Source organism: Ctenopharyngodon idella, chromosome 3, assembly GCF_019924925.1.
Source record: "Ctenopharyngodon idella isolate HZGC_01 chromosome 3, HZGC01, whole genome shotgun sequence".
In the NCBI taxonomy this organism is placed as follows: domain Eukaryota; kingdom Metazoa; phylum Chordata; class Actinopteri; order Cypriniformes; family Xenocyprididae; genus Ctenopharyngodon; species Ctenopharyngodon idella.
Window position 1 is genome coordinate 24,221,078 of NC_067222.1, and position 27,502 is coordinate 24,248,579.

At 36.5% G+C, this 27,502-nt stretch overlaps 1 protein-coding gene across 2 annotated transcripts in view; it reads right to left on the reverse strand.

Moving 5' to 3' along the window:
- Window positions 1-813: 813 nt before the first annotated feature.
- Window positions 814-27,502, reverse strand: part of ngfra (nerve growth factor receptor a (TNFR superfamily, member 16)) — a 41,461-nt gene continuing 14,772 nt past the window's right edge. For both annotated transcript variants that reach the window (XM_051886728.1, XM_051886730.1), the window contains exons 3-6: window positions 21,782-22,144; window positions 12,928-13,150; window positions 11,669-11,841; window positions 814-2,201 (exon numbers count right to left, since the gene is read on the reverse strand). In XM_051886728.1, coding sequence (XP_051742688.1) covers window positions 2,170-2,201; window positions 11,669-11,841; window positions 12,928-13,150; window positions 21,782-22,144 — 791 coding nt within the window. In that variant the 3' untranslated portion in view covers window positions 814-2,169. The remainder of the gene's footprint in view (window positions 2,202-11,668; window positions 11,842-12,927; window positions 13,151-21,781; window positions 22,145-27,502) is intronic.

Below are 27,502 nucleotides of genomic sequence, written 5' to 3' on the forward strand. Positions count from 1 at the left end.
CTCATCAAGAGCTACAGTCCAATGACTGTGGAATCTGAACAAGAAAAAGACAAAGAAGAGAAATGAAAGGGCTTTTCACACTTGAAATAGTTAACCCTGGGTCATTGTAAACCCCGGGTAAACAGAATCCTGGGTTTTCTTGCTTCACATTTCACACTGCTTATACTTTACCCAGGTAACAATTAATCCTGGGTATTTATAAACTGACGTTTCACACTGTACATTCCTAAATCCTGGGTTGACATCCTTATTTGCATATTTGCGGTGTCAGTGTCACTGATTGGACGAACGCAGCACGCAACTTGTTTACATAGCCTAGCTCTAGCATTGCGCATCCTGTATTGCCGACTGTACTATCGAGTTTAAACTGAATTGACATTTCGGACTATAAAGGGAAGAATGAAACGGGCTCTTCTTCACTAAAATTGTTGCGTTTTCTGTCAGCATTTGACATTTTTCCTCTCAAACGCTGAATTTACTGTTTATATACACAGTGTTTCTGTGACTGTCTAAAGCATGTGAATATGAGGCACACTACTGGTTATTCGTTGCTAAGCATCTAGTCGTAACATTCTAACACTGTATCGTTTCACACCGTACAAGTTTGGCACCGCAAAGTGGGGTTAACACCACAAAAGCCCTGGGTAAGAAGCAGTGCTAACCCCGCTTCTAAATTACAAGAGTGAAACGTTCCTTTACCCAGGGTTAAAAGAGGTGTTTAGAACGGCGATAACCCGGGGTTAAGTGCAGTGTGAAAAGCCCTAAATAGAATTTATGAACTTAAAGACAATGGAGTTGAAAATGATAGGGGAATGATATTGGCTTATTTATTTAAGGCTTGTGAGACTTAAGTCAGTGTTGTTACTGACTGTTTATTCATATGACAATATGTAGTTAAACATACACATTTGGAGTATTCAACTTAAAACAACTTTAAAATATATTAGCAAAATAGGGTTTTAGTTTAGTATTATTGTTTAGTAAATAGTTAAGACAAATTATTGAGGGGGTGGATGAGGTTTCCTCAAAAGTACTTAAAGGATCATTAATGGAAACGTTTAAGAACCTGGACTGCTGAATCTGTAATCAGAACTAAATTTTCCAGACATATCAAACCTGAAAAATGTTGTGGCTAAAATAATGGTAGAACATAAAGATTTGTTATTTCTAAAAGTGCATGATGACTTGAAAATAGTTCTGTAGCTCTTTTAGTTCTGGTTTCTGTTTGCATTGTGTCTCAGATTTCCAAGGAGGAAAGGCGAGAACATCTAGGCAATGAAACCTGAACTGCAATGACTAGAGGAAGGCAGGGAATATGACACGCTATGTGTGTGTTTTATAGAGAAAATTCTGTCACAGAGAGTGTGAAAGAGAGAAAAGGCGAGCTAAGTATAGATCTGAGTCATTACATTAGTAAAGGTCAACAAATGTCACAGTCGTGCCCATAAACACTGACCTGCGATCAGCTGCTTTGAAACAAGACGGCGACCGGTATGCTCTAACTGCATATAACACCCCCCCCCCCCCCACACACCTGGAAATGGCTGAATGAAAATGGATACAATTCTGATTAAATAAAGGGCCTTGATATTATAGACAAAATCTATTAATGCTTCAAAGATAAGGCAAAAACAAAATCCTTATTAGATCAGGCAGAAGGCTCCAGGTGGAGGAACCATGGTGCGGCTGCTAAATTGTGCGATATCCGTGAAGCCTGTGATGGCCATCTCTTTACGTTCTCTTGTGAAGCCAAAGACGTCCAGAGTTTGTGTCGCAAGGTCACATTAATACATCTGAGAAACCCAGTATATGTTAAACATTCATGAAAGTTTGTGGTGGGTTTCGGTATACATTATGGTGAACTTTCTTAAGGGTAATAGGCTTGTGTTTTTACAAGTAGCTACTTTAGGCCGCTGAGTCTGATCGTTGATGTGGACCCACTGATGTGGTGCTGCTGAACCAGCTCATCAACGTATCTTCTGTGCTGGCTTCAAAAGCATCAAAGATCTGGTATAGGTGTCCCTTGCTGGATGGCTGTCATGGCTTCACTCCTTCATTCTTCTCTTTCTGCTTCCTTGTTTCCTTCTCCAATCTCTCATCCCCTCTTTATTGTTATATTGATGACACGACTTCCTCTTCTTCAGTGATTAGGCCTGAGGTTGGGGGGAGTCAGGCTGAGCCACCCCCATCCACTCTCACCACTAGAGGAATAAAGAAAAAGAAAACATTAGTAGTTCATGGTTAAATTCTTCGAGCAGTATGTTGGGAGTTAGCGACTATACTAATTTAACTACATTTTTCATTAGCTTAACTAATTTGTCCTATCTGGCTTTGACAAGACTGTTTCAATTTATTGAGTTGGTTCATTCAAAAGATTAACTTTAATGATGTGGATAAAAAGATGATTCACTGATTCATTTGAATCAACACATGTTTCTGGAGCTGTATTTTTAGTTAAATACTGCTGATTTAAAAACTTAAGCTACTGCATATCATTTCTCTCTCTCAATAGCCCCTTTCACACAGCAATCCTGGTAAACTACCATAAAATTACCACAATGACTTTACCGGTAAATATACAGATATGCTATTCACACAAGTTAATAGCGTTCTGGCTTTTTACTGGTAAGAGGCCATTCACACATCAGCACCAAAATACCAGTAAATTCTGTGATATCAGTCATCAGAAATTATCTTTTTTCATTGTCTTCATTCGTATTTTTCACGTCTGTGTGAAAGGCATAAGGGAATGATCAAACAGAACGCGTTATTGCTATTAAAAACACAATTGTTTCCAATTGCTGAGCCGCAGCGCTGATGAATGGAAAAGATGGCAGGGTCTCGAGCGCGACACGTTGAAAAAGCTGAGAGGTGGCGTAATGGTCAAAGATGTCCATCTATTTTATTTTACATAGAAAAACTATTAAAAAGCAGCGGTGCTTACTGTAAACAGCGCAGAGTAATCACGTCATCTCCTTGAGAACTTTATAAATTTGTCCAAAAGCAGACTTCTTACCTCGGCACGTTCGGACTTAGTACATTTATACCGGTAATCTTCATTCTGCGTTCACACACAGCATCATACCGGTAATTTACCGGTAATGTTACAACTTCCCTTACCGGTAAATTTCCAGAACCGATTTACCAGTATTTTTGAAAAGGTCCTGTTCACACATGATCTCTTACTAGTAATTTACCAGTAAAGACTGTATGTGTGAAAGGGGCTCATGTGTGTGAGTATATATACTGTTTTAGAAAAAAAAAACTCTCTTATACTAATCAAGACTGCATTTATTTGCTAGAAATACTGTGAAATATTATTTCAATGTAAAATAACTGTTTTCTATTTAAACATCTTCTAAAATGTAATTTATTCCTGTGATGGTAAAGCTGAATTTTCAGCATCATTACTCCAGTGTCTTCAGTGTCACATGATCCTTCAGAAATCATTCTGATATGATGATTTGATGCTCAAGAAACATTTCTTATTATTTTCAATGCTGAAAAAAAGTTGTGCTGCTTAATATTTTTGTGGAAAACGTTATATGCTTTTTCCAGGATTCTTTGGTGAATAGAAAGTTCAAAAGAACAGCGTTTATTTGAAAAAATAAATAATTTTTTGTAACAGTGTACAAGTCTTTATGGGGCCCAGATTTATATTCTCATTGTTTTTATGCCACACAAATCATGCATCAATGTTGCTCTGTTACTTTGTACTGTAGGAAACTGCTTCTTCAAAACTGTAGCGTGACTGTAGAAGAGCTTCTTTGAAGAATGAGTAACTTGAAGCTAGGCAATGTAGAGTGTCAGTGTAACTTCCCCAAAAGTGAACACTGCATTATATTACACTAGAGGCTGTCAATTAGTTCTACCACTATTTGATACTTATAAAGTCTGTGTTGACTAGTTGTGGATCACATAACTTTAGTTATGCTTACAGTTGATACAAAAAATGAATATTTGTGCACGAGTAGTAGTAACTAAAAATAAAACATTATTGGTGTGCACTAAATAAATAAATTAAAAAGCAACATTATGCAGTACCTCATGTCATTTGAGACAAAATAAAATGCTTAAGGAAAAGTTTCTCACTAAATAACATGCGGGTTCCATTTTTAGCCAGTCTGAGGCGAGCGGCGAGCGGTCCCCCTAGAGCTCTGAGCATCCCGTTCCCCTCTGCCTGCCCTAACCATTTAACTGCAATCACTACTACATTCAGCCTGAGACACAAATGCCTCATTTTCCCACTAACCCTTCAATCTGTTGTCAATTGTGCGATGCCATGGAAACAGTTCCGGAATGCTGCAAGTAGGCTTTTAGTTCTGAGGTCCCGTTTTGTGTCTGAACCAATTCAGAGCTGCGCCATTTATGCAAAACAAAACACTTTTTTCCTGTCCTGTCTATGACATCATAGCAGTCTACGGAGACAAATGTAGCCACACCCACCCATTGGAGAAAACAAAAGTGTACTGCGTAATTAGACTATACATTTTAGGTCACAATTTGGCATATTTGCTTGTAGAGGTGAGAAGTGCAAGGACCAGTCAATAGAAAATCTAGGACTCCATCCAAATGAAGTAAACTGTGCATTCTTACACTATTGGTATAAGAAGTGCAGAAAAACTTGCTAGTTAGTAGGGTTTTTTTTTTTTTTTTGGTTAAATACAACTTAACCCAAAAACAAGTTATCAAACTGGAGATTGTTTATCATATTCTATGCATGCTTTCTATCAAAACCTGGAAATGCTAGAGTCTTTTGTCCCTTGAGGGGCGTCCTACATTTTAAGTGTCCTCCACGGGGGATGCAGTATTTTGAAATCACATTCTCTCGGCCTACCGAGGGTAGTTCTGACCAAACGTTACGCTCAAGAGCAACTCTAAGAGCTCTGACCGAGTGTGAGAAAATGTGCGTAGGCAAATAAACATAATATTTCAATGTATCTTCTTCTGTTACATTTAAATATGATTTAACAATAATATGCACACTATATACAAAGGCACATATACAACAGACAATAGGGTGTGTTATTTTTTGTAATGAAATAGCTGCCACATAGAGAAAAATATGACACGCTATGTACAGTCAAAAATGAATATTCTGTCATGATTTGTGTACTGTGTGACTTTCTTCTGCGAAACACAAAAGATTTTTTTTTTTGCTAATACAATGAAAGTCAGTGGGGTTTAATGTTGCTGTGAACCTTTCATTTTATCGGCAAACACATTCTTCAAAATATCTTTTGTGTTTCACCAAAGAAAGTAAGTCACACAGGTTTAGAATGACATGGGGGTAAGAAAATGATGACAGAATATTCATTTTTGAGTGAACTGTCCCTTTAAGACTGAAGTTCCAGATATCTGTGCTGAAAGAAGGGGAAACTAGGCATTTAAATGTATAACAGAGATAGCTGAGTGCCTGAAATTTGCTACAGTTTATGCCTTATTGCCAGCCTTTGACCAGATGCATGGCCAGACGGGAATTGTCATGACCCTCCTGATCAGCCACTCAGACCCTCGCAGATGGCGTGACTGCTCTTCATGTTGAGCAAAGTGTGTATCCGTCAGATCACAAGTGCCAGAAGCGAAGAAGGCTGAATTCCCTTAAAAAATTAAATACCCTTTCACCTTCATGCACCTCCTCTGATATCCACTCATCCATCCGTTCATTCCCTAGAGTCAAGTGAAAGCTTGGGATTGAGAGCTGCTAGATAGAGACTGAGAGGGAGGAGGAAAGAAATACTGGTATTCTAGCACTAACTGCTGACAGTTTGTTGGTAACTACTCCTGAACTACCGACACAGCACAATTACACCAGCTAATCAAGCTATTTGTCACTCCTAATTGACAGCAACATACAACAGAGACTCTAACTAAGAGTAAAATGAAGAGATATGTACAGTCAGGAACTGCTGATTCTGCATCACATTCACTTGTCTCTTGGGTGCTTTAACAAGTTTTTTTTTAAAAAATACATTTCTCAACACGCAGTTTGGGCTTCTGAACGTTTTAATGATTCCACAGAAGAGGCGGCAAACATTTGAAGCTGATGCTTATTAGCAGCTTGTTGGTAGATAAAAAAAGCAGCCACTGACGCACCAGTAGGTCCAAAGTCAGCCTGCGATTTGTCATACAACAGCTGCTAATGAGCCAGTTTTACTGTCAGACTGTCTTCCCAGTTCACGTTTCTCTAGCCTTAAACTGACCGCCCATGTTCCCTGACCATCTAAAGTGTATTGCACACAAAACTGGCAAGCACTATCTGAAAATCTGCAGTTTCAATCTGATTGGCTGACTTCTATTGAATGTCCAGCAGTTTTGACCATTTTAGATAACACGTAAAAACTGCACAAATTGTAATAGGTGGTTTTATTTGTTGTTCAGACAGACCCTTTCAGTTCTTGGCCAGAATAAGCTGCAGTGGGGTCTGACTATACAAGATGAAATCGACAATGATATTTCATTAGCTAAAGAAGCAGTGGTTCGTGAAACCTTTCAAAAGCCTTTTAATTTTGGTCATTTTCAATCCCATAGTTCATTTTCATTTAAATAGTGCACTGATACGTCAATTTAAAAGACTTCTAAACATTATTTAAAGCAATTAAATAAAAATAAATAAACAAATGTTTATTACATACTTTATTAGGAGACAGATTCTGTAATGGAAGACCCAAGCGCAAAGCATTGATCGGCATGTGGGCACTGAGGACTAAAGCTATAGACAGAGAGACCCTTGGCACTAATGTGTTTACAACTGGCGCCTGTGTTTTTACAGTAGCCATGTGTGAGAAGTAAAGGAGGGAAGCCGCTGCCAGAAAGACCTGGGCCCGTATGTATAAAGCCGCTCAGAGTAAAATTTTAGTCTTAAGTGTGTCAAAATTCTAAGAATGACGTAATTTTACTCTTATCTCTAGACTTAAGAATAAGTATGATTCGTAAAGGATCCTAAGTGTCAAGACTAGGTCTTAGCTCCTGAATTATTTAGGAGAGCTGGAGAGGTCTCCTAACCTAGTTAGGAGTAACAAGATGGCAGCAAAGAAGAGGAGACACACGCTTTCCAATGAAGACATGATGTATTGGAGTTATATGATGACATGGAGTTGAAAAAATGATATAAACTTGATTGACAATTCTTTTTGTAACTGACCTAATAAGAAATAGCTTTAAATAAATGTAATAAATTTAATAAATATTACTTAAACATTAATTAATACGTTTAATGCATTTTAATACATTTAATGACTTTGAATAAACTTTTTATAAAACTTTAAATGTAACGACTTCTCCCACTCTACAAATCAATGCTCTGACTGTAGAAATAAAATAGTAATTACTTTTTTGGTAACTGTAAAAATGCAGCAGTGCACCGGTGATGACTTGAGCCCATCAGTCCACAGTAAGCAGGCTCTTGCATAGTACTATTGCTAAACTTACCAAACCAAACATAGTGGCCAAAATTGATGTGCAAAGGTTTTTTTTTTTTTTTTTATGACCCTACAATTTTGCCTAAACCATCAAAATATGAGTAAAATATTTTTTTGTTTATATTATTTAAATGTTTTAAAATATGAGGGAAGAATAAAACACTAAACTAAGCAAAGGTATTTATCTGACAACATAATCAGTTTTTAATATTTCATTGGTCCTCTTGTTTTTGCATGTATTCATAATTTCTTTGTATGACAACCTGGCCAAAAATAATTTGAAATAATTTGAAATTTTATTTCATTATCACACATGAAACAATTGACTCCATGCACAGCTTAGCTTATGCTTACATCTTTTAACACATTTTTAAAAATATTTGAATTAAGGTTGAAGATGTCAATTTTCATATGGCTGGACATCACATTTGGCCTCTACTCTATGGCAGTTGATTGACTTTCCAACTGACCATCAAAACATGCGGCAAAACTTTGTTGACAGTGGGCTTTACTGGAGTTGTTGGAGCCGTTGATGGATCTCATAACACATCATTGCTCCGATTGTAAATGAGGAGACATATATCAATATAAAAAGATTCCACACCATCAATAATTTGTGATCATTTTGCAAAATGCAAAGCTATTTAAAAAAATAAATTTAAACATTAAAAAGTTTCAGTGTCTTTTTAAATATATTTTTTTAATATAATAACATTAAATTATTGGTGTTATGCTGCTATGACTTCAACCTTGCAGACTTGCTATTGGCTGATTCAGAGGTTGAGGGCGGCCATTTTGAGTTGACATCATTGTAGTCCTTAGTTCACAACACTTAAGTCAGCACTTAAGAATCAGTCTTATACTTTACTAAAAGTTGCTTTTAGCTTCTTTATTAAAGTCTCCTACTCTTAGAAAAGTTTTACTATTTACTAAGAATTTTTTGACACTTGAATCAAAACTTAAGACTATTCTTGAGAGCATTTCTGAGAAGTTTTATACATACGGGCCCTGATGAAACAATCACACCTGTTCTGGCTGACACTGTTGCATTGTGTGTGTGTGTGTGTACTTGTTTAACCTACATTGTGAGAACCTGGGGCCTCATTTATAAAATGTTGCGCAGAAACCGTCCTAAATTTGATCTTATAATCATTTCTCAGATGTGCGTACTTGTGATTCATAGAATGAACGTACACACAGAAAATGAGCTTAAGATGAGCGCCTCTCTTTCAGATGTGAAATCTATAAATCGCAAAAGATGATCTTGAACTTGCGCACAGCTGAATGGTTTCAGTTCTCCGTGTTGTAAACGACACCTAATTAATGTAATTTACATATAAAAGATCAACAGTCATCGTCCAAATCCTTTAATTTAGAATGGTGAGCTGCAAGAATAGCTTAGATTTCCAAAAACCTGCAATAATCTGACAAGGAAAAGTGCGTACGTCTGCTCAGACCCTGACGTGGCGCTAAGCACTTTTCCACGTCAAAGACCGTTTTTATAAATATGAGTGTTGGCGTGGATTTAAGCGTTCGCACACTCTAAGATTAAATCTGTGCTTACACATGCTGTTTGTGTGTGTGTGTGTGTGTGTGTGTGTGTGTGTGTGTGTGTGTGTGTGTGTGCGTGTGCATGTGCATGTGTGTGTGTGTGTGTGTGTGTGTGTGTGTGGACTGACAGCATCTGCCACTGTGATCCTGTGGGACTCAAGGCAAACAGAGAATCGAAGGGGATGCTTGAGGAGAGCAAGCTAATGTTGATGAGAAGATGAAATTGCAGAGAAATGTACTAAGACAGAAAATAATAAGAAAATAATAATAAAGAAAAAGAGACAGGGCACCATAAAAAACCATAAAAAAATTGTTAGTTGAAATAAAATAAAAATTCACTGAAATAAAATATTTAAAAAAACATATTTTATTCCAGCTAACTGGCAAGGGGGAGGGGGGGGGATCATTATAGTTTAGTTTCATTTTAATAATAATAAACTATAGACATAAAAAACAAAATGGCAACAAGAAAAACAATTAAAATGACACAAAAAAAAAACAAAAAAAAACACAACAAAATTACAAACATTTAAATGATACTATAATAACACTGCACAAAACCTGTCATGAACGTGTCCAGGTCATATTTCTACCCAAATTTAAAGGAAAGAATAAAGAAATGCTGTTTTACCCAAAAGTTAAAAAAAAATCTCCCATTTATTCCCCCTGATTCATTCCAAACAGCTCTGGTTACCATTGACTCCCATTATTTGGACAAAACATGGATATTTCTGAAAATATCTTCTATGTTCCATAGAAGAAAGAAAGTTATATCGGTTTGGAACTATATGAGGGTGAAGATGACTACAGAATTTTCATTTTGGTGTGAACTGTCCCTTCAAGCACCCCATTTTCATTATTGTAGCAGAGAAAAAAAACTATTTTCCCATTCCATTAAATGTAAAAAATAATATATTATTTAAATAAAGCATTCATTCATCATGCTGTCGTACTGCATTTAAATTATGCTGATTTGAATGTATATTTTTTTTACTTTATTTTTCACTTTTTACTGCATTAACTATTATATTACAGTAAATAATTACTTTAATTAGAAACACCATTATGAATTAGTAATTAGTAACAGATGCATTGCAGTAATGAGAAATTGGGGAGATGTCACAATGCAAACAATTGATGATTTCAAATATAGTCTTCATTATCTCTATGCAAATGTGACCTGGACATGTTTTGGTATATCCTGGGCCTCTATGATAATGTTGTGTCGAGGGTCTGCTTCACATTCCTGACACTCTTGTTTTTGTTTTTCCTGTTTCTTTGCAAAGGTTGCATCCACCACCACACAAACCCATCACTATTCACGACCCAGCTCCCATAATGCACTGCTGCACCCTCTCAAGAATGTGATAAGTCTCATCTCTAAAACCCTAGACTGTCTGTTGTTCTCCCTCATCTAAATTGGGGCTGAATTCAATTCTCTGACTGTCTCTTTAATAAAATCCTGTAGGCTGATTTCTTTCTTTCTTTCTTTCTTTCTTTCTTTCTTTCTTTCAGTGTGGACTGATGTACTGTATATATATGACAGTGAGGTTAACATAATGCCATTGGCTTACAGAACCGTTTACAGTAAATGCAAATGAAAATGCTGCTATTTATTTATTCATTAAGAAGGCGCTTTTATCCGGAGTGATTCACTCAGGCCAGCACACACTCTCTCACATACACACAAACATACACTGTTGTGCGCAACATTAGATATTTGACATTTTAATATCTAATAAACTGTTCTTTGTACTAACCTCTCTTTGTAAAATGCTTGTGCCCCTATTGTGATCTTTCATTTCTCTTTTCGAAGGCCTTAGTCACAATAATAAACTGGCAAAGAAAAGCCTGGTTTATTTTGTGCGTGCGTTTGTGTTTAAAGATTTTGTCTGATTAGACAACTTATCCCAAACAGTTTTAGACTATAAAGGAATTTCTTGCGTTGGTGTATATTCAGTTTTCTATTTCAAAGTTGAAATATGTAACTTCTGCACCAAATGAAATTTTATGCAATCTAACACGAGTTTGTGTTGGCACTGTACTTTTTTTTCCAAACAGTGTTTGGGAAATTTGTTTATTATTATGTGATTCAACCTGCTGCACTTTGCAGCAGGTTGAATCAACATGGACACTTTATTGTTGACTTTTAATCCCTCCCTGTCTCGTCCTATGGCGTCAGTCCCGTCCTGTGTGAGGATACTATCGGACTGTAATCACCACCGTCTCATGGTCTTTTAAATATTACTGAACAGCACACAAGCGATTTAGAGATTTCTCTGGAATGTATGAAAGCATTCTTTATTTTCAGGGTTTATAAGTGTATATGTGCGCAGTTCTCGACTTGTGTGTCCCTTTTAAGATCTGAATGATAAACATGTCAGTCAGCTATGTCATCCACACCCAGCCTTACATGGAAATGCCAAGTGTATAAGGAGGGTAAATGGAAGATATAAGAGATAACGGGGAGATGGGACTGGGAGAGAGATACTAAAGATAAACACAAGAGGAGTGACAAGTATGGGAGTATTTTTGTAAAGTATACAGTACAGTAAGTTGGCTCAACCAGTGGTGCAAGTTTTGAGGCAATGGCCGAAGGGAGAATTGTTTGAAACTAACTTTAATTATTTAGAATGTGCTATTGCTGCTGCAGAAATGACAATAATTCTCTCTGTGTCTGTAGCCCGTGATCTTACCGATCTGCGTCTGCGTCTGTGTCTGCGTCTGTGCTTGCTGCTCCTGCAGACTCTGGCTGTCCACTGAGATGCCGCTGTCACTGTGCAGCTTCTCTCCCTCTGGAGATGGTGTCTGATTGGCTGTGGCTGCGCGATTATTAGCTGCCTGTTTATTCTGCTTGCAGCTGTTCCACCTGGAAGAAACAGATGCCCATATAGAGTACAAATGAATGTGATGAGTGAGAGGAAAGCATTGGCTGCTTTCAATTTCAACAACAAACAGTTATGTTTGGATAGTGGTGGATTTTTTTCTTCTAAATATGCCTAAATATGTTTAAACACCTTTATTCTTTATTAATATTTTCTACATTTTTAAATGTAATTTTTTAAAGTTAATATGAATAATTACATACAACGTAATTATATTATATATATTGTGTATATATACACACAGTCAAACCAACATTCAGACATTTTTTATATATTTTTTACTAGTGGGTGCAGGACACTATAGTTCATTTATGTAAGTGAGGATAGCAAAATAAAATAAACTGTGACATATTATACCCAAAAATTCTTCATACAGTGGACTACCAGTAAAACTGATAAAAATTTGGAACCAAAAATTATTCAGAAACTTTGACCTGAACATGTTTTGCTTAAGTGTTATCTGACATAATTAAGATTAATGAGATCCCGTCATATTTTATTACCATTTTTTAATAAACTGTATTAATGAATGAAATGTTCAAGGTGTCTAAATAAATTTTGGTTTGACTGTGTATATATATATATATATATATAATTATTTTTTTTAAAGTCCTTAGGTTATAATAACACAATCACTGATATGTACAGTTTCCACAAAAATATTAAGCAGCACAACTGTTTACAACATTGATAATACGAAATGTTTTTTGAAATCAGCATATGATTTCTGAAGGATCATGTGACACTGAAGACTGGAGTAATGATGCTGAAAATTCAGCTTTGCCATCACAGGAATAAAATACATTTTAAATAATTGTAAAATATATTAAATCATAAAAGAGTTATTTAAATTTATTTAAATAAAATGTCACAATATTACCATTTCACTATATTTTTTGGTCAAATAAATGCAGCCTTTGTGAACATAACAGACTTTTTACCTACTCCAAACTTTTGAAAGATAGTTTAGCTTCCTCTCACTGAGCTTCCACCTCACTGTCCTCAATCATTTTCCATCTGTTCTTTTGTCATTCTATGGTTTTAAGGATTTTTTTCCCTCTTTTGCTTACCTCTTGAAGATGATGTAAGCCAGGAGGCCAACCACGACCGCTGCCAGGATGGAGCAGTAGATGGGAATCAGGTTCTCGTTTAGCCTCTTACTAATGAAGTGAGGAGATCTGGGTTTGGGTGTTGTGTCATCATCTCCGGGGCTGGGGCTCCACAAACGGTTCGGATCAGTGATAAATGAACTAGAATCACTAGTGGAAGGGGGATAGGTAGGATTCAACGGATCTAGGATAGAGAGAAAGACAGTCACACATACATTAGGTACAATCTGAGAATGACTGGGAGCCTACATAGACATAAACTGATGGTGAAAACCACTGCAGTTTGCTGCTGTATCTAAACAGAATTCACACTCTATTATTGTTTATGTAATTTGGGATAATGCAATGCAATAATGCAAATGGGATATTGAACTGAACCTGAGGAGACCGTTAGTGGAAGCTGTGAAATTGACCAATGGCTGTCTGGATGGTGTTATATGATATATAGCCTTTTTCACCCACTAAAGGCACTATTTGTCTTTTATCTGTCTTCCTCTCTTTATTGATTAGATGCATAATTTATAGAAAGGCAACCCCCCAATAAACTCTTTCCAGGTCCCAATAGACAGAGCACAACCGTGGCTGCCCACTTTTTCAGAAGTCTATGGGCCAGAAGTATTTTTCCCATTTATTTTCTCCATTTTCTCATAGAGCCATAAACCAAATAAACCAGTTTTGAGATTAATCACATTACATTACAAACTTTTGGTTTAAATCTAAGTACTTAATAACTATTAATAATAAATTACTCATCAAATGAGGCTTTGCAAATAATGGTGCAATATAAAGCTATTAGGGGCTTTCGCACTGGAGGAACCTTTTCATAGTTCCTAGAACTATTGGCTGAAGTACCCGGATTTTGCCATGTTCGCACCGCAGGAACTAGGAACGATTTTAATTCTAGGAACTCCTTTTGGGAGAACTAAATTAGCAGTATAGGAACTATCAGTGGCGTAAGTGTATGTTGATTGGTCAACACATGTCAAACACCGGCACCCGGCATTGTTAAAAAGCCGTGGGAACTTCAAGAACATGGAAAACAGCAATAACGGCATTACCTGTTGTCTGCAGGGTTGTGTTCTTTTCTCCGCCTCGATGATATGCAATACTAAAAGTTGTCATAGGAGATTTCATCTCTTAGCCCCACTTTTTGCTCTTTCAGTCGCGTAAACATGCGTTTACATTCCACCTCCGTTATCACGAAACCCACAACACACAACAAACACAGCTCTGATCATGGTATCCTCCATCCACCGGTTTTTAGCATTAGTAAATGCCGCTTCACAGCGCTGTTGTTCCTTTTCCAGGTGCGAATGCAACCTGGAATATGCCCGGGGGAGAAATTATTTCTCAGGGAACTATCCTAGCAGTGAGTTCCTATAGAGTTCCTAGAACTATTCAGTGGGAAAGCCCCTATTGACTTTAAGCCATAAATTTTAGTGTGCGTTTGAACTTTTAATACAAAACAAAATCAATTTCTGTATGGAAAAAAGAAAATGAATAGCATTATGGAACCCAACTGTTGCACTTCACACACACACACACAACTTTCCCTTGTTTTGTTGTCGAACTCTTCACTCTTTCTCAAGAAAAGATTTCAGAATCGAGTGGAGATTGTTATGGTTCACATCTTTCATGGCTGTAAAATTGGTGGTGACAGGGTTCGATCTGGCTCAACAGGAGGTCTTAACATTACCATGACTCTCTAGAATATTCTCATCTGAACTATTCCAGAGCAGCCATATGCGTGACTGATTGAGCAATGCTGAAACTGAGAACCTTTTATGCAAGAACTTTGGTTTGATTTATAAGAAGCTACAGCTAATTAAGGATCTACAGTCAAAGGTGGCATATATTAAAAACAAGAACTCGTGATTTACACGGATGACATTTTTAGGCTTTGAAAAGTGCTGTAGATCTCAACTAAAAGCCAGCTTGAGCACTTTAAATTGGTATGACCAGTTTGTTAAATATATTGCAGAAGGTTTACCAGCTTGAACCTGGTAGAATGACCTTATTAGACCGCATAGAAACCAGCTACTCTGTTCCTAAACAGAGCTAATATTTCTTTTGCTTCTATTTTTAGTCTATGAAGTGTCTGTAAAATATGAGTCATGTTTGAATAGTCAAGCCATAATGAAAGTGACTTAGTCATTAGCTGTTTAACAATTAATTAAAGAACATTGTTTTCGAGATTGGTTTGCAGACGCACACACACAGGCTTCTTATCTTTGGCACACCTTTCAAACTTGTGGGCATCTGAAGACTTGTGTAGGCAGCCCTCTTTGTTTTCTTTATCAGTCTCTTTCACTTGCTGTGTCTCCCTCAGTAGCTGTCAGTCTTCTCAAGACTGTCTCCTCCCTCTTTCGTGAAGGAAAAATTCATTCGTTTCCGAGTATGCACTAAAAGTTAAACGATTTCTGAAAGCTCGCTTTTTCTTTCTCTGTCTCTCTGATTGAAAAAGGGGCATGTGAAATTGCGATATGTGGATGTGTTTTCAGCCTGACTGAGCTTGAAACCTGAGTGAAAACGAGTCGTCGCTTTTATTGGACTAAGGCCGTAAAACTCAGCCAAGCCAAAGGTTAACAATTTCAAATTCTTCTCTTTTTGTTTTAATGATTTTCATTCTTAACTGGGCGTTTTCGGGACGAGGTGCCAAGTGTGAAGTGCTTGTTAACCCTCAGCTGGGCGCCGCCTTTAATGAGAGGAGTCTTTATTCTCATCCTCTCACAGTGCTGTTTTTTGGAAGGGATTTTAATGCTTATCTGGCAACCCTTTTCAAATTTGTTATAATGGTTCTCTTTATCTAACTGAAAACACACTCGAAAGACTGTCACACACACAGCAACCCTTATTCTCTTCTTGTGTGTGTGTGTGTGTGTGTGTGTGTGTGTGTGTGTGTGTGTGAGAGAGAGAGAGAGAGAGAGAGAGAGAGAGAGAGAGAGAGTGTGTGTGAGTTTGTGATAGACAGGAGGGAGAGCGATAAGAGCCTGATGGGTGTGTGTGTAGTATGTGTGTGTGAACAAATGGATGGCTAAATGAACAGAAGCTTTGCTGTTAAGTGCTCTGATTAGCTGCAGTAATTACACTAGCAGAAGGCATTAACACACACACACACAGACACAGACACACACAGACTTAATAATCTGTCTTAAACGAGGATTTGTTATTTAAAAGGTATATAAAAATAGAGAAGTTCTTGAATTTGAGGCTATTTGTTTATATATGTGCTTGTGTATTGTTATATTGCCTGTCTTTTCAGTTTAGTTTAACTTTTGTTCAGTTTAGTTCAATGTTTTCAATTTATCATTATTGTTTTATATTATACCAAAAAAGTTAAAAAAAAAAAAAAATTATTTTATTTTATTTTATTTTAGTCCCAGATATATAATGGGTCACTGATGAATAAGATTTTTAAACGTGTAAGAAAAAACCTTATAGGGATATAATTAATTTTGAAGATTTACTAAGTGTTAACAATGAGATTATGTGGTTTTTATAATCAATTAACACTGCTTTTGTCATTTTTTACAATATGGACAAAATCTGTCACCAAAAATCATTCAGTTTAACCAAAATTTTGGTTTTACCGAATGACACTTTTGGTTATACCGAATGACGATATTTTCAAACAATGCTAACGGGATAGTTAGCTTGCCAGCTAGCTAGCAAAAGGACAATCAAACATTTTATATTTAGTACAAGTTTTTAAAATATTATAGCGGTTGTACCGAATGACCTGATGTTTCGGGACATGCGTATGAGCAAGTGAAAACATAAATTTTAAACACCTTTACAGGTGTCTGAATGATGTCATATCCTGTCACATGATATTGACCGCATAACTTGATCCAAAATGGTCCATTTATATTGGTTACTCCGAATGACATCAATGAAATACATTTTTCCGGACATTCTTTCTCATAACAAAGAAACAACTTCTACACATAATTTTAATACCATTTTGCACTATGTTGAATAAAAAATATATACATTTTAAGATATTTAATCACAAATGAAATGGTTGTATTGGCCTTTGGACGGATAAACCGAATGACCTTTTGACACTTCAAAATCTTTAAAATACCTTTATATGTAGCAAAATATAATTAAAACCTTTTAGATTCAATAAAAGAGATCTAGTTGTACTACCTTACATACTTTGGATGTCATATCTTTGTTTTTTATTATTATTAAGGCCTTTGGACAAAAAAATGACCCGTCACGTCACTGACCCATAAATAACAGTACATAAAAGTGTTGTTATTGTTAACTTAAAGTAAAACTATAAAAAGTTTTCAGTAATTGAAATAAATGATGCTGAAATAAGTAATGCTGAAATAAAATAAAATTATTTAAATATTAAATGAAAAAAATACATGAAATTACAAAAAGAAATATATTCTGTAGAATGTAGCTATATAGAAATACTGAAAAATCAATAAAAATGACGAACAAATTACTAAAATTAAAAGAAAACTAAAAAATATAAAAATGAAAGCTAAAAGATATTAACATATGTATAAATATAATAAATACTATAATATTAATAAACACAAAATATTAATAAATACTATAATCATATTATAAATAATACTAAAATAACACTGGTGCATAATGCATCATAGCAAAAATGAACATGAATTAACGCATATTCTTTGTCACTGCGGCTCTATCTGAGCAAGTGAGTGATGATGTGACAAAACTAGAACACCTGGAGTGAGAAAAGAAACCTGGAGAGGAGTTGGAACAGAACAACTACAAAATGCTTTGGAAGGGAGAGGAAATTTCTGTCGCTCCAATCCACTCACATACTCCAACATGTATCTGTATTCTGTATGTGTGTGTATCAGTGTGTGTGTGTGTGTGTGTGTAATGCAGTAGCTGCGATAGAGGTCACAGATTGAAACCTGAGTGTAACAAAGTCCAACGGCCTTATCGATCCAACAAAGGAAAGAGCTCAGCACATCTCTCTCTGTCACATACACATACAGACACATGCCACTTAAGTCCGTATGAGCTGCAGGAAGTGAATCACCATACATCATGGACCACCAGCGTTGAGAGAGACTGGTCATTCAGGCATGTGTGCCTTTGACTCCAACTGTGGTCATTTTCATGAAAGAGCTTGTTTTTAATACGCCACCCTCATCAAAGGGCACATAATTGACTGACCCACCAGAGAGATAGACATGAAAGGGTCAGAGATACACAGATAGAAAGCAAGATGGATAGAGAGACCCAGTAAAGGTCACATAAAAGGTCATTTTAAGGAAGATAATGTGGCACTCGCAGAGGGTGGTCATCTGTACAGGCTACACAAGGACCTCTATAATTGTGTGTGTGTGATATAGCAGAACAAGGCTGCTCTGTGGTGTAACCGTACACAAAGGATGAACACATTATCGTCAGGACAGTGTTGGGGGAGATATTTTGAAACCGTAGCTTCCAGAGATACAAGCTAATAAAGTAGTTGAATTACAGTCATGTTGCACTTTTTTTTTTTGAAAAAGTAGCTTAGTTTTCTACACTACAAGTTAAAAATAGTTTGCAACCTTAAATGTAGTTATTTTTAAAGATGTTCAAAGATTTTTTTAGTTTTTGAAAGAAGTCTGAAGTTATCGTAAAAACAGCTAATATTGTGAAAAATTATAACAATATAAATTAACTGTTTTCTATTTTAATATATTTTGAAAAGTAATTTATTCCTGTGAGGGCCCCAACACTGTTAACGGAAGTACAAAACAACCCATCACATTCCCCCCCCCTCTATTTGTGTCTCTTCTCTCTTCTCCTCCCCTCACTGGAACAAGGCTGATGAGAGGCACATGAGAGCAGGAACTGATGCCAGTGAAGCTGAACATATGTGTGTGTGAATGTAACAGACAGCACTTGCAGATGCTTCATGATTTACAGGTTCCATCTGCAGAGATATCTCTCATCTCCTTATGCTACACTACAAAGTAGAGTGCTTTAAGTCACGCATCTAAAAACACCATTTTAGCAAACGTTCACCTGGTAAATCAGCTAAAAGTGTGTCATTTATTTTAATACTTAAATATTAATCGCAATTTGTCACATTGCTGTTTTTTGAGGTTGAGTCAGTGTTGCTGTACTAAACTGCTCAAAGTTTGAGTTCAGGACGGGACTATCTGTTTTCCTGTGGGGAGAACGTTCAGGAAACATGTTTGGAAACAATCACTTTTGTGCAAATTCATTTGGTGCCACTACTGGTGTAGAAAGTGCACACTTCACACCTTATTTGCTGTTGTCTAGGATGCATCAGGGCACATTAGCGTTTACATTATAAATTTAATGTGATCACATGCTCAAATGCATTTTTCAGCTACCTCCAAATGTGGTTTGAGTGATCCATTCACAAAGCAGTTTGGACCCCCGTTTACACCTGTCTAAAGCATTGTCTATTTGTGATCAGATTACCTGAGACATATGTTAATACCGGGTGTAACACACACCAAAGAGCTACGGCTGACACCAAACCCCAAACGGACACATCCAGCCTAATCCTCCTCAGCAGCAGAAGCCATAATGACCCTCACACACATACAGCCCCAGGCTTCAGACATCTGACAGTCCCACCGACCAAGCGCTAGCACACTAATGCAATGACACGCCACATTACATGCCCTCTCCAACCATGGAAACTGAGCTTTCTCTGTCTGTTTGGTTAAAGAGGTAGAAAAAGGGTCATCACTTCACTTGCTGGCCACAGCCACAGCGTTTCTTAGGGAACCATGGGTCAGGTTAGACTGTTAACTAAGTCCTAACAGAAACAAACATTCACCTGGGCATTTGTTTAGTTTGTTTGTGGAATATAAAGGACTTTGGGGAGGAAAAGAAAGTATTTTGATTATATTATTTATTTATATATATATTATTTATAACTAAATTTGCGCATCATTGTGAATTGTTAATAGCAATAGTTTTTATTTTGTGTGTGTTACATGTTAGGTTTTTTTTAAGGTTGTTTTATTTTGTAATTGTATGTAATTTTTCTCTTGTTTTTATCAACATAGCAAGTCTACACCAAATTTCCCCTTGGGGACATTAAAGTATACTTTGATTATATTATATTATATTATATTATATTATATGTAAGCATTAAGGTACGAGAGGCTGTGCTGTATCGTGAATAAGTCACGGCGGAGTGCCTGCAACACCCTTCAGCCGTGACTTATACCCGATACAGCACTAGCCTCGAGTACCTTATTGCTTTTACAAAATGGTTACCACACAATACAAATATTAAAGTTAGAAATGTGTATCAGTGCAACTTTCATGATGTAAACTTTTACTAAAAGCCTTCCTTCCGCCGGAAAAAATAGTCCCTGACCATGAACAACAACAGAAGTTACATTATTACGCCATTAGATGGCGGCAAAGACTGTCTTTATGAGTGTGTCGGTCAATAGCGAAGACTTTTACATTGAAAAGACTGAATTGTTGTGAACACGGAACAAATGACAAATGCTTTAAGCAGATTTTTTATTATGAACACAGGACTGACCTGAAGGAAAATGCTAAATCTGAATGCAGGTAATAAACTCGCTCACTCGATCTTTTTCTCACAATACTCTTCTACATAATACAGTAAGTTTCAATAAACAATATCGATTGAGAACATACAGTTTATGTTGCTAAGAGTGGTTGCTAAGGGTGTTGTGTAGTGATACACAGAACCGTTGGGTGAAGCGGTCATTATTGACCAATCTGAATCAAAGACAGGAACTAACCGTTTTATATTATATTATATTATATTATATTATATTATACACTTTATTTTAAGGTGATACAGTTATACTGTACTTATTCAAATAAGTACTGATTAGGGTTAGGGTTTGGTTTAGGGCTGGTTACTTGTAATTATGCATAATTTACTATTATTACTATAGTAAATACATGTAGTAACATGTAACTTTGTCACCTTAATAGTGTATTATTATTTTATATTATATTATATTATATTATCAATTTTAAAGGCAAAGTCTGCAATTTCAGCATCACTCGTGGCACCACAATTGCAGGCTGTTTGAACACAGTCTTTTATTTTATTTATTTATTTATTATTATTTTTTGGGGAACACTGTCTTTGTATAAAATCAATAAGCCACATGAGGATTACAGTGATGTTTTCCCCTGTTAAAGAGGTTTTAAGAACATCTATTACCTGTTGTAAAATCACTGTGAGGCACATGTTTTCTTTTATACGTCTTGTAACCCCCAAACTGTGTATGTGTGTGTTTGCATGTGTCACTGGGTTTGACCTTTTGGACTGTTGTGACCTCTTTAACTACAGGGCTTTGCACAGAATATCCGCACTTTGACCTTTTCAACTGCAGGGCCACAAGCAGACACACGCGGAAATGACCCAGATTGATCCTTAAACACATGGAGGCAAGCAAACATTATGACCGAGACCGAGAAATTGGCTGTTGGAAAGAGTGTGAGAGAGATCAGGCACAATCACATCTTATACAGCCAAACAAGACGGTTGTGGTGTTAGTGCAGTTGCCCTTAGTGACTGACCACAGGCTACAAGTACGCATTGGTTTTCTCTTTGTGTGCAACTCAAACAGGACAAAAGTAAATAAACTGGAAAATGAAGCAGAAATAGTTTGACAAACATGGGGGAAATATATTTTTTCTCATGTTTGTAACAAACCATCATAAACCATATTTCTATATGTATTTTTTAGATATTTATATCATTATTTTAATTAATAATTGAATTATTTTATTTCAGTTTTGATTGTTTACACATATAATATGCTTGTGTAGTGTATTATTCTCTCACCATGACACCATGCATCTTCAAAGGGTGTGCAATTCCTGATGAGAATCTCTATCCCCTCCTCGCAGATGGTGCAAGGCAGGCAGGGGTCCAGTGAGCTCTCCCGATCAGAGTAGGTGTCTTCCACACACTCCTCACAGACCGTGTCGTGGGAGTGCTCGCAGCGTAACAGCACACCCTCACCGCGAGGACACACGGTGCATGGCTCGCACTGAGCTATCAGGTCGTTCATGAAGTAGCCGTAGTTGCATACGCACACTGCGTCATTCGAGTCGGTGCAGGGGGTCTGCATACGCATGAGACCTGTGCACTCTTTACACGTCTGACATCTCTCTGTGTGACTGAACGTTTCAGAGAATGTCTCGCCTGGAGAGAGAAAAAGAGAGAAATAATCAGAATGATGAAATAATTACAGTATAATCTACCTTTCTGCTGCTAATTATGAACCCTCAGGTTAAATCATTACGTCCTTAGCGCTTTAATTATAATTAATCAGTGATCATAATAATAATAATAATACACTACGGGCAAGGAAAAACTGTGAGGAGGCGAGGCCCGTGAAAACAGACAAAGAGGAAAAAATTGGTAATCAAGGAAAGTAACAATGTGCTACATTGTGTTATAGAGATCTGTGTGTGTTCAGTTCTGTTCATTTCAATACGGCAATGATTTCTGCAGTCAAAACACGTCTACCTGGCATTACTATATACATAATGCATCTGAATTTAGTTTAAACTACTCTCAACATAAAACAAACCCTCAAAATCTTTCAGATTTCAGAATAGCTGTGCAGTCCAACAGTAAGACCAAGTTTTGTCCGGTTTACTTCAAAAATATTGGCTGTGAAGAGCATCTTTTTTTTTTTTTCCATTGAAGGCCATTCAAAGTAGCTATTTTCTAAAATAAAATTTTTGCAAAGAGAATATAAATGATGTTATGTTTCATTATATTATAGATGTTTTGCCGGTGACAGTCGCAACTCGTGAAATGGTCACTAGCGAAGGTTTTGGGACTGTATGCATTCTTGTGGTGACAGCACCCTGTCACCGTTGGTTTTGGGTTTTGTTTGTGTTCTTGTCTTTTATTTTGTGTTCATGCTCACAGTCATGGTTCTTGTTGTCATGTGATTCCCTTGCTCCTTATATGATCTTGCCATGTGTTCCCCTTATGAATGTGTCATGTTAGTCATGTGGTTTCTCAGTTCTGTTCTGTCATTGGTTCTTTGTCTCATTGTTCTCAGGTGTGTCTTGTTAGCTCATTAGTCTACTGTAAAAAAAAAAAAATCCCGTAAAATGTACTGTAAAAAAACGGCAGCTGTGGTTGCCAGAATATTGCCGTAAAAAATACGGTAGCAATGTAAAAAAAAAAAAAAAAAAAAAGTGTTACATTTACGGTAAAAAACAAAAAAACAAAAACGTATTTCATTAACTGATATAATGTTAATTTACCAACCTAATGTAGTACTAATATCTGTTTTGTACCTTTGTAATACACTGACAACCACCAAACACAGTGGTTACATGATGAATCAAAGCTCATCACAAGCAGCTTTTCCACAAGCTGAGAAGGACAACACTGATATATAGAAGGTGCACACAGTGTCATTCACACAAACACTAAACACCACCATGGTAACACACATGGAATTTTAAAAATGCAATAAACATTCATTTAACAACATTAGATGTAACATAAAACCCTAATGTACATAACTGATTAGAAAAAACTAAAACAAAACTAAGAAGAAACTGATTTATTTCAATGAAAATACATGCATAAATGTGAAGTATCACGCAGGGAATTGTGGGAATGTCAATTTACGTTTTTTCACTGTAAATTATACAATGACTTGTTATTTTTCACTTCTAAAAACTGTAAATTTAATGGTATTTTACCGTAAAATTACATTAAATGTACCGTTAGATCTATTACAGTTATTCACCGTATATAGTACGGAAACTTTCCGTAAACCAATTAACTGTTTTTCAGGTCATTTTTAAAATCAGAGTCATTTTTTCCAGTGTATATATAGTCCTCATGTCTCATTGTTTAGCTTTGTTACCTGTACCCTGCTGTTGGTTAGTTTGTTTAAGTTCCAAGTCAAGCCAAGTCAAGTCTTTGTTTTTTTATTTAGTTCACGTTTATGTTAAATAAAGCTGCACTTGGGTTCACCTTCAAACTCGACTTCAGTGGATCAGGTGAATGGCTCAAAAGCTGTGATTTCCACATCATCCGAGCACTGAGATGTAATGCTAATGCCACTTTATCAGGTACATCTTGTTATTACTGGGTTGGACCCACTTTTGCCCAATTAACTGCCAAAATTCTTTGTGGCATAGATTCAAAAAAGTGCTGGAAACATTCCTTAGAGATTTTGGTCCATAGTGACATGATAGCATCATTGATACTAAGAGGCCCAAAGTGTGCAAAGAAAATATCCTCCACACCATTACACCACCAGCAGCAGCCTGAACCGTTGATACAAGGCAAGATGGATTCATGCTTTCATGTTGTTTATGCCAAATTCTGACCCTACCATCTGAATGTCACAGCAGAAATCAAGACTCATCAGACGTTTTTCTAATCTTCAATTTTGGTGAGCCCATGTGAAATGTAGGCTGTTACCTGTTCTTAGCTGACAGGAGTGGCACCGGTGTGATCTTCTGCTGCTGTGGCCCATCTGCTTTAAGGTTTGATGTTTTGTGCATTCAGAGAAAGCAGGCCTCAGTTGTAACAAGTGGATATTTGAATTACTGCTGCCTTTCTATCAGCTAAAACCAGTGTGGCCATTCTCCTCTGGCATCAACAAGACATTTTCCCCCACAGAACTGCTCACTAGAGATGGTTGTGTGTGAAAATTCCAGATCACCAGTTTCTGAAATACTTAGACCAGCCCGTCTGACCGGCACCAACAACCACGCAACCATTCAAAGTGACTTAAATCACATTTCTTTCCCATTCTCATGATCAGTTTGAACTTCAGCAGATCGTCTCATACGTGTCTACATGCCTAAATGCATTGAGTTGCTGCCATGTGATTGGCTGATTAGATATTTCCATTAACGAGCAGTTGAACGGGTGTACCTAATGAAGTGGCCGGTGAGTGTATTGCTGCGTCCCAATTTGCATACAATCTGTCTGAATTAGTATTCGAAATCAGAATTAGTGTGTCTCAAATCATAGCATGTTGAAATGAGAATTCAAAAGATACCCGGATGGTCTACTTTTTCCAGTTAGAACCCAAAGTGCAAATCCGTGTACACGGCTAATATTGCCCACAACCCATTGCACGTTGGGCGAGGATTCAATTTGAACTATAAACACAAATAAAAGGTGTTAAAAACTACAAATATGGTGGATGTGCGAGTCCGTAGAGGTTTAGATGAAGGGGTTTGAGTGATTAATAGTCATATCTAACCTGACAAAATATAATCAATATCATATCTAACCTGAACTTTTGGTCATTAACTTTTAAATGCATCATTGTGCAGACTGCAAATACAAGGAGAGTTTTCCACATGAAACAACCACGACTGGCTGATCACCATGTGACTACATTTCTCTCCGAAACTATAGGAAATTAAATTAAATTGAATGTGGAGGATTTTAACTGTGACAAAATGACTGACAGGCCAGTTTAAAAGGTGACAGGGTGCACATTACTAAGTGACAGAGCGACAGACGCAATTATGACAAAGTAGTATGTCCCAAAGCTTGCCTATACTCTTCTGCTACACACTCAAACGTATGTACTTTTTCTTCACAAAAACAGTATGGCGTAGTATAAGTAGGCAAATTGGGACACAGCATCAATGTTGTCTTTGCTTTTTGCTTTATCTTTTTCCATCATTCCAAGAACTTGCTTGACTTGAAGTTTCTTGACTTGCTTGCCTAAATTCAGCCCTGAAATAATGCATTTACCTTTATTAAACACTATAGAAGCTTTTCTAAAGAAGAGTTTTTCCCCATGCCATATATGAAAATAAAACACGGAGATGGAAAATTATTGCAAAAGCTGTAAATTATTCAAAGGGTTTGTGTGTGGTGAGACTTCGAGTGAAATCGGGTTTACTGTAGGACAAAGAATGCGTGACAGGCATTTTAGATGACGTGACCTTTGAAGGGTTTGTAATTTAAACCCAGCCAATTTAGGATTTAAATATCTTTCCCTAGATCTTCTGTCACTCTGTTAACAGGTGAGGAGAGGACAATAAGAATGTGTTTGTTTGGTTTTGTTTTAACAGGAAAGAGAAAGCGGTTTATGCCTGATGTTCTTCTATAAACCAGGTTGTTATTTTAGTCCTTATTTTAAAAGAAAAATGACAAATGAGAACTCTAGATAGCAATCAAATTAAATTGAGACTTTTGTCTCTGAGCTGAGCTAATATACAGTATTGTGTAATCAAAAGTCTGAGATTTCAGCATGAACATTTCTCATTAAATTTTTCCAAAACCAAATGATCTCCTAAGGAATTTTAGAAGAAAACATCTGAGACAAAGTTGATAATTAAATTAAACAACTGACAAGCCTTTCTGAGCAAAACATTTTCCTCTGGGCTATCTTATGGGAAATGACTTGGGTCAAGTATTCATTCCCCATGTTACACACTGCAATAAAATTTGAAACCTGTTCAGACCAATTTATGTTAGATAATCTGTCACTACCATAAAAGGATCTGACAGATAAATCTGAACTATTATATTAGACTATCAGCTCCTCTTTTATATTACAGTCAAAATCTTACAACAGAAAGCAAAGGAATGTGAACAGAATGAAAAGGCAAAAACATCATTTTTGTTTCAGTACAGCAAAAATGAAACTCTTTTTTAAGTCTACATAAACATTTAAAGGTGGAGTCTACAAGTTAGAACCGTTAACACCAAATAAACCAGACGTATTTGTCTGAGGATGGAGATAATATTTCATAACAAAAACCTCAGAAGCGCACTCTAAAACAGCGAGCACCAGACACACATCCGCACATTTACAATAAATGTCATCACCAGCACACTAATCTGATGGTTCTCCAAATGGCAGTATTTTCTTCTTTAGACTGGTCCAACATGGAGTAAGGCTAAGATATTATCAAGGTGAGGTATTCACATGAATTTTAAATCATGTGTGTTTCTCATCTGTGTGTGTTCCTGTTGTTTCATTCTCATGGTGCTAAATAAACAAACAAACAAACAGAGTTAGGCAGAAAAAACATTCAGATAGATCTCTGCTGGAAAACGTCTTGTATTCCTGGAACACAGGACAGCTTTTCATCAAACACCACAAACATGAAACAAAAACAGTCACACAGCTGTGTTCCACACTGATCCAGAGGAACACTTGCTCAGATGTTGCTCTTTCATAGCTTCGTAAAATTTTCATTAAATTTTCATTAAAATTCTGTGATTTTCCTCATGTTGTTTCAAATTGTCATTGATAATCGTGCCCTGCAGTTGACTGTTAAACTCACATCAGTGAACTTGCTCAGTAAGCAAATCGTTCTTTTGAATCAGTTCTTTTCAAAAAAATCTCAACATTTTTCGTTAGTAACTATTGCTTTGATCTGAACTTTTGATTTTAGTGTTAACTTTGTTTGAAATTTTTGTCCTAAGTTTCTAACAATTGTTGAAACAGTGAGAGCTCAGCTGTAATGTTAATAGATAGCATAGCCCAGATAATTTGCACTTGGAAGAATTTAATGAGAAAAGATTCTGCTTAAATCTCTATCT